Source organism: Mus pahari, chromosome 13 (assembly GCF_900095145.1).
Source record: "Mus pahari chromosome 13, PAHARI_EIJ_v1.1, whole genome shotgun sequence".
Classification (NCBI taxonomy): domain Eukaryota; kingdom Metazoa; phylum Chordata; class Mammalia; order Rodentia; family Muridae; genus Mus; species Mus pahari.
In genome coordinates, this window is record NC_034602.1 from 76,496,308 (window position 1) to 76,504,312 (window position 8,005).

Here is an 8,005-nt window from a genome sequence, read left to right on the forward strand (position 1 = left end):
AAAAAAAAAAAAAAAAAAAAAAAAAAAAAAAACTGCATGGTAATTGTAAAAGTCAATTGCATTTAGAGTAGCAAAGGAGAAAGGCATTTATTTGTCAAACATTTAGTAACCTTATATGTACATTATTCTTCTTTGTAAGACTGAATGTAATGAAGCAATTTTGACTGTAAGTATTTTTAGTTTTCATTGATTTCCTATGAAGAACAGAAGCTTTAAAAAGTTAAATGAAACAGTAAACGTCAGAACTGTTTTTTCACAAGAAAATAAAAGTGACAGTTACATACAGTTAGCAAAGTTTTACCTTTTCTCATGAAAGGGGACTTGCTGTGGTCCATCATCTTTGTGGGCAGATGGGTGTAATTGACCAGGGGGTTTTCCTTCATCATTTCAAAGGAGGTATGATGGACTATCCTGTCCAAGGCCTCTTCATCCAAGGTCTTGTCTAGGAAGCTGGCAATCTTCTTGATTTCTTTCTTTGGGTTCTGTCAGTGAGTTAAATGAGAAATGCATGGAAATAGAAGACATGTAAACAACTCACATAATTTACAAAATGATGCAGCTTTTATAATTCTGTTCTTGTGGTTGAGTCTTATGATATTCGGGAGGTTAAGGTAGAGAGATGACAAACTCAAGGTCTGCCGTGTTACACAGAAAGACACTAAGTCAACAAAGAAAATGATGAGTTGAGGACACAGCTCGGTGGTGAAAAGCACACAGCACTCTCCCAGAGGACTCAGGTTCGACTCCCAGTCTCTGCACAGGGTAGCTCACTACTAGGGACCAGGTTCCACGGTCCCTGTGAGCTTATGCACTCAGGTACACAGTAAGAAACACTCAAGTGTAACTATAAAAATTAAACAAAATTCATCTTCACCTTTTAGCTTATAGTGTACCATGACTTAAGGTTTGTTACTTTAAGGTAGACAATTAAACCTTCATTCATATCACAAAAAGATTTTGAGAAAAATAATATTGAAACTAAAATTGAGAGATTCTAAAATGTAGAATTTAACAAACTGTACCATCTATTGAGAGGTTGGTGTCAATTCCTAGGAGAAGACAAAGCTTAAACTCTAAGGATAGAGTTTTGAAATGTTTTCCATATGGTCAAAAAAGGAAATGAAGTGGTTGGAACTAGGATTGAGGAGTTCATATAAATGAGAAAATTATAAAATCCTGGAAAGATAAAAATGTTTTCGGGAGAAATAATAACATTCTAGGACATATTCATGAAGAGATTTGACTGTATTTTTATTCAATAGGAAAACAATGACATTTTAAAACAGTTTTTAGCTCTGTGTGTGCATATATACACACATGTATGTATTAGCAAGAGATCTTGCAGTAAGGAAAGTTTTGGCAATATTTTCAGGTAGTGGAGAAAAATTCAGTGTCTGCAAGATTCAAGAAGGAAGAGCTCATTGAATCTTCCTTTGCAGCACATTCTCAATAAACAAGACCAACACTATAACTATATATATATATATATATATATATATATATATATATATATATATATATATGGCAGCGGGCATGGGGGAATAAAGGGGATGGGAGTGAACCTGTGTCACACCAGAGTTCTGGTGTTCTGGGCAGACACAGAGAACTGCCACGCTCTCCACGTGTCCTGGGTGGGTGTCTGGCTATGTGAAGCCATGGACCTCAGCCCTCATGGGGTAGACAGGGGGCAGTCTGAGGTCTCTGGGTCTCACAGAGGCCAGAGATAACAGGTGTTGCAGAAGAGCTGAGAACAAAGTGGGGGCCCCAAGGGTGGCTCAATCAGCCCGGCGGCCGAAGAGAGGAGAGGGCAGGGAGAGAATGGGTGCTGGGTGGTTCCCATGTAGGCCAGAGTTCATGGTCCGGTCTGTGGCTGGAGTGCAGGAAGGCCTTTCGGTGGGAGGTTCGACTTGGTTCTTTAGGTGAAAGCTTATCCCATCATTCAAGTACCACGGGCCTTAATGAGCAGAGACAGTCTATGGTTTTAGAGCTTTACTGTAGAAAGACAGAGAGAAAGAGAGAAGATAAAAGAAAGAGAGGGGCTGGCCATGGCTACATGGAAAGAAGTGGGGGAACTGAAGGGGTAAAGGAGAGCTAGAGATAAGAATGAGAGAGGTGAGAGCTTAAGAGAGAGAGGAGGGGCCACACAGCCCCTTTTGTAGTGGACTGGACTATCTCGTAGTTGTAGGGTAGCTATGGAGAGGAGCATAACCTGGCTATTGTCAGGTAACTGTGAGGGTGGAGTCTAGCCAAAATGCCAGGAGCTTGGGGCTTTGTCTGCATGACTGATAGTCACAGAATTATGGAGTTGGGAGCTCTGTGGTGTCAGGCATCTGTTTCTGGGAATGTGTTTCACTGTTCCATTCCTTGTAGAGTTTTCTACTGGGTCTCTGGAGCAAGCCTCAATCAACCAAAACAGGCTGCCTTTCACGGTTCCACATATATTTGTATGTATATATGTATATGTATATATGCATACATATATATATGTATATGTACACACACACACACACACACACACACACACACATATATATATATATATATATATATATATATATATATATATGCACACACACATATTGTCTAAATGGGTCTATATGATAGAAAGCAAATTACTGCCCATTTAGAGTAATGTATGTAACAGGTTTCAGGGGGATTAAAAGATCTTTGGATATTCTTCAAGAACTCCTAGTATCAATCAGAATATATCACTTTGAGTAAATCACATTAGCTTAATGAAGAAACTAATCAGCTAAAGTCTTCTAAGGATAACCTAGGACCTCATTCAGAATTTTGGTAATTTAGATTCTCTAACTAACTACAACTTGGATATAGTAGAAATTTTCAGGTTATTTGAAGTAAAATATGAGACATGCTCTGAAGTCTCCCAGAAACACATTCTGAGAGTATCACCATACAGAGGGTCATGCTGCCACTAACAATTTGGTTACTACATTCAAACATTCTTAAAGTAATCACATTTTCAAAGGTTCTTACCATGTATGACTACTGAGGCACAATATTTATGGTGAGCACCATAATAAGTACTATAAGCATAGTTTCACAATTCTCATGGATTTGAGAATTGAGAGACATTCTAAATATTATATCTGGACTTCTTCAACGAAGGAACACTTCCATAACTTTTTCAATGGTGTGTGAGAGTAGGTATGATTGTCCAATTTTAGTAAGAGAAGCCCAGAATAATGGCAAAGGATACCACAGTAATGTTGAACAAATTTGCATCACACAAACTAGCTGAATTCATGAACTAAAATAGTGAAAAAGTTCAAAAGAAACATAAGAGGTATACAACAGAAAGCATTTGACTTCAAGCCCAGAACATAGGAACAGTAGACTTTACTCACACTATACTCAAAACCTAACTGAAATCTTGGAAAACAAAAAAGGAGAGGAAAGTCAACACCTAAAGGGAAATAAGAGTCGTAAAGAATGACTTGTTGGAGAACAAAACCAATTGAGTATGCTTTGGAGCATGCTATATTAATTCCATTGTGGATTTGAAATTCAATTTACAAAATGATGAACATACAGATCTGGGGATGACTCACAGATAAATATTAGTGGAAATGCTGAACAAAGGCGTGAAAGTCACACTACATCAAGCAAGTGCAAACGGAAACAACTGGGAGCGCACACCGATACCAAGCACACAATCATGAGCACAATGTCCTGATTAGCCCAGGGTAGAATTTGTGGATGAAAGGAGGGTTGAAAAGAAAAGAAGAAATATAGATAAATGATATTGCAATTGCAAAGTGCTTACTGATCTGATAGACTTGATGATAAGAGACATGGGTAATTGGAAAACAGCCATTTAATTTTGGATTCCAAATTTAACTCGAAAAATAAAACTTCATGATTTTCCTGTGACACAGTGTACACATTATTAAGAATAAATAGCTAATATGTTACCTGTTTCAAGTCTTCATAGTATAAGTAAAGTAATGGATGTCCTTCCCTCTTTTCCCACCAACTCTTAACATGATCGAACCATGAACCGTAGGCCACTAAGATAGAAAAATAATAGTACTTTCAGAAGTGTTCATCAGATCAAATCTTTGTGTGTGTGTGTGTGTGTGTGTATGATAAGTCAATTGCAAAGACATTTTGTGGATTTTAGTAACCAAAGAAGCTGAGACTATAGGATAAGTTTCCAAGAAGGTAAAATTAATCAATAATAGATTTACAATCAACTTTGAAAACATACATTACAAAGAGACTATTCTAAGTAAGAATAGATTATTGCCACTGAGTCATGCCAATGCCTGTGGAAAATTCATTATATAACAGAATTAGAATCTAAATATCAGAGAAATCACATGTATAATAGATCTATCTAATAATGAGAAAAACATGGAGAAGGACTTTTAACACTGGGAATGTGTTCATATGCCAGTGATTATTATCATACTTTGCAAGATGAATTTTATGGTAAAAATTTAAATGTATCTTCCTACAATGGAATTTAATATATTAAATTGTACCAAACTTGAATGTTCTGACTTTAAAAATCATGAACAGAAACTCAATTATTTAAATTTTGCAACATTTTAAATTAAAAACTAACATTTTAAAGCTAAGGCTTAGGCCTACCTACCATTTCCAGCTAGGAATTTCTCCAGATATTCTTCCCAGGTGCCAGGAAAAGGTTGAACACTATTCATCAGATCAAAATGATAATAGGAGACAGCAACATCCTTGCCATTTCGAGCAAGGTAAATCATCTACACAAGAAAGGAAGAAAAGCAAAGGGTGCTGCATTATTAATAAAGAAATACTGTTATAAGTTAATAAAATAGCAGAAGACTTTTTCTTCTAGAAATTGTTGTTGATAGAGTGTCTATCAGCACTTCTCCTCCTCCTCCTTCCTCCTCCTTCGCCTCCTCCTCTGTCTCTTCCTCCTCCTTCATCTCCTTCCTCTTCCTCCTCCCTCCTCCTCCTTCCTCCTCCTTCGCCTCCTCCTCTGTCTCTTCCTCCTCCTTCATCTCCTTCCTCTTCCTCCTCCCTCCTCCTCCTTCCTCCTCCTTCGCCTCCTCCTCTGTCTCTTCCTCCTCCTTCATCTCCTTCCTCTTCCTCCTCCCTCCTCCTCCTTCCTCCTCCTCCTTCACCTCCTCCTCCTTCTTGTGAGGAATGGGCTTATTTGATTTATATATTATCATTATCAGAGGAAGCCAAGGCAGGGACTAAAACAAAGATCATAAAGGAACACTGTACACTGCTTATTGACTTGTTTCCCACAGCTTCCTCCTCAGCCTCCTCTCTGTCTCTGTCTCTCTGTCTCTATCTGTCTCTTGATGTGTCTGTCTCTATTTCTGTCTCTGTCTGTCATTGTCTCTGTCTTTTACTGTCTCTTTCTGTCTTTGTCTCTGTCTCTTGCTGTATTTCTCTGTCTCTGTCTCTTGCTGTCTCTATCTGTCTCTTGCTGTCTCTCTCTGTCTCTGTCTCTTGCTTTCTCTCTTTCTCTGACACTCTCTGTCTCTTGCTGAATCTCTCTTTCTCTGTCTCTTTCTGTATGTCTCTGTCTTTGTATCTGTCTGTCTGTCTGTCTGTCTGTCTCTCTCTCTCTCTTCTGTCTCTCCTTTTCTCATAGCATTCTCCATTTTCTCCTCCTACTTTATTCCCCCATTTCTCCCTCCCAACCAAACATGGAGAATCAAGTCTCATCAGGACTAAGTACATGCTCTTCCACTGAGGCCAGACAAGGCAGCCCAGCTCTAAGAAAAGGATCCAAAATCAGTCAACAGAATACAAGTCCAAGTCAGCTCCAGCTCCTGTTCCAATTGTTAGGGGACCCACATGAAGACCAAGCTGCACAGATGCTCCGTGTGTGTGTGTGTGTGTGTGTGTGTATGTGTGTGTGTGTGTAGATCCAGTCTGTTTTTGCTCTTTGATTGGTGATGAAGTCTCTGTGAGCCCCATGTGCCCAGGTTAGTGGGGGCTCTGTAGGTCTTCCTGTAGGCACCCTTCCTTCTCCCTCAATCTTTCCCATGATTCTTCCATGAGGTTCCCTGAGCTATGCCTAATGTTTGTCTGTGGGTCTCTGCAACTGTTTTCATGAACTACTAACAGCACTTCTAATGTAGAATCTCTTCACATGAACTTATTAAGGTTTTGGTTACCATACAAAGATGATGCTTTCATATATAAGCATGATTACACTTTGTTTTACCTTACACACACCAAATTCTTTACATAAACTCAAGGAGAACTAGATAATTTGCATAGCAGAGTTACTATCAAAGATATCATGATTATTTTAGGCAAATGGATGGAACTTGAGAATATCATTCGGAGAGAGGGAGCCCAGATCCAAAAGGACATGCATGGTATGTAGTCACTTATAAGAGGCCATTAGCTATAAAATACAGGATACCCACACTACACTTCACAGACCCAAAGAAGCTACATAAGAAAGTCCAAGCAAGATGCTTGAATCTCACTTAAGAAGGGGGGGATAAAATAGTTGAAGGAGGGAAATGGAGGAGGAATGACCTGGGTGGGAAAGAGATTGGGGAGGGAAATGGGAGTAATTCAAGATCAGTTGTGGGGAGGGACAGAGAAATGGCAAGATGGCAATGAGAACGGATGGGAATCTATAACTGTCAGGTAGAGAGGTTAGGAGCATCTCAAGACATAAGATAGGGGTGGAGACCAAGAACCAAATTGGGTGGCCTTAGCTGGGACTCACAGCATTGAGGATATGGAACCTGAAGAGGCCATCTCCTGTAGCCAAGCAGAAACCCCAGTTGAGTGATAGGAACACCAACCCACCCACAAAACATTCGACCCCAAATTTATCCTGTCTACAAGAAATGTAGGGGTGGGAAATGGAGCAGAGACTAAGGGAATGGCCAGTCAATAACTGAGCCCACCCTGGCATAGCTCTCTCTTGTGAGGCTATGGAAGTGCCTGGCAAATACAGAAGTGAATGCTCATAGTCATCTATTGGATGGAACACAGAGCCCCTAATGAAGGAGCTAGAGAAAGTACCCAAGGAGATAAAGGGGTCTGCAACCCTATAGGAGGAACAACGATATGAACTAACCAGTACCCCCCCAGCGCTGTGTCTCTAGTTGCATATGTAGCAGAGGATGGCCTAGTCAGCCATCAATNGGAGGAGAGGCCCCTTGGTCTTGTGAAGATCATATGCCCCAGTACAGGGGAATGCCAGGGGCAGGAAGCAGGAGTGGGTGGGTTGGAGAGCAGGGCGGGGGGAGGGTATAGTGGACTTTAGGGATAGAATTTGAAATGTAAATGAAGAAAGTATCTAATAAAAAAAAATAACTGACCCATCTAGAGACCAATCTTATGGGCAAGCACCAATCCCTAACACTATTAGTGATACTCTGTTATGTTTGCAGACAAGAGTCTAGCATGGGTGTCTTCTGAGACACTCTACCCAGCAACTGACTCATATAGACACACTCAGCCAGTGGACTGAGCTGTTATGGAAGAATAGGATGAAGAATTGTTGCCCCGAAGGAGATAGGAACTCTACAGGAAGACCAACGGAGTCAACTAACCTGGACCCTTAGGGCCCAGAGACTTAACCACCAACCAAAGAGCATACATAGGCTAGACCTAGGCCTTCAGCAAGTACAAAGCAGCAGTGTACCTTGGTCTTCACATGGGTCCTGAACAACTAGAACTGGGTCAATCTCAAAAGCTGTATCCTGTTTATGGGGTAGGGCCTTCTAGCTGGGCTGCCTTGTCTGGCCTCAGGGGGAGAGAATGTGTCTAGCCCCTCTACAGAGACTTGATGTGGGGGGGGTGGGGGGTAGGGTTATGGGGGTGGGCTCCACCATCTCAGAGGAGAAGGGGAGGGGAATGGGGAAGGGATTATAGAAGGAGGTGACTGGGAGCTGGGGGAAGGGGGTAGTGATGGATGTAAAGTGAATAAGCAAAATGAAAGAAAGAAAGAAAGAAAGAAAGAAAGAAAGAAAGAGAGAGAGAGAGAGAGAGAGAGAGAGAGAGAGAGAGA

At 40.6% G+C, this 8,005-nt stretch overlaps 1 protein-coding gene across 2 annotated transcripts in view; it reads right to left on the bottom strand.

Moving 5' to 3' along the window:
- LOC110330766 (sulfotransferase family cytosolic 1B member 1) overlaps positions 1-8,005 on the bottom strand; it is an 18,879-nt gene that overhangs the window by 3,618 nt on the left and 7,256 nt on the right. For both annotated transcript variants that reach the window (XM_021211065.2, XM_029545278.1), the window contains exons 5-7: positions 4,622-4,748; positions 3,937-4,031; positions 302-482 (exon numbers count right to left, since the gene is read on the bottom strand). In XM_021211065.2, coding sequence (XP_021066724.1) covers positions 302-482; positions 3,937-4,031; positions 4,622-4,748 — 403 coding nt within the window. The remainder of the gene's footprint in view (positions 1-301; positions 483-3,936; positions 4,032-4,621; positions 4,749-8,005) is intronic.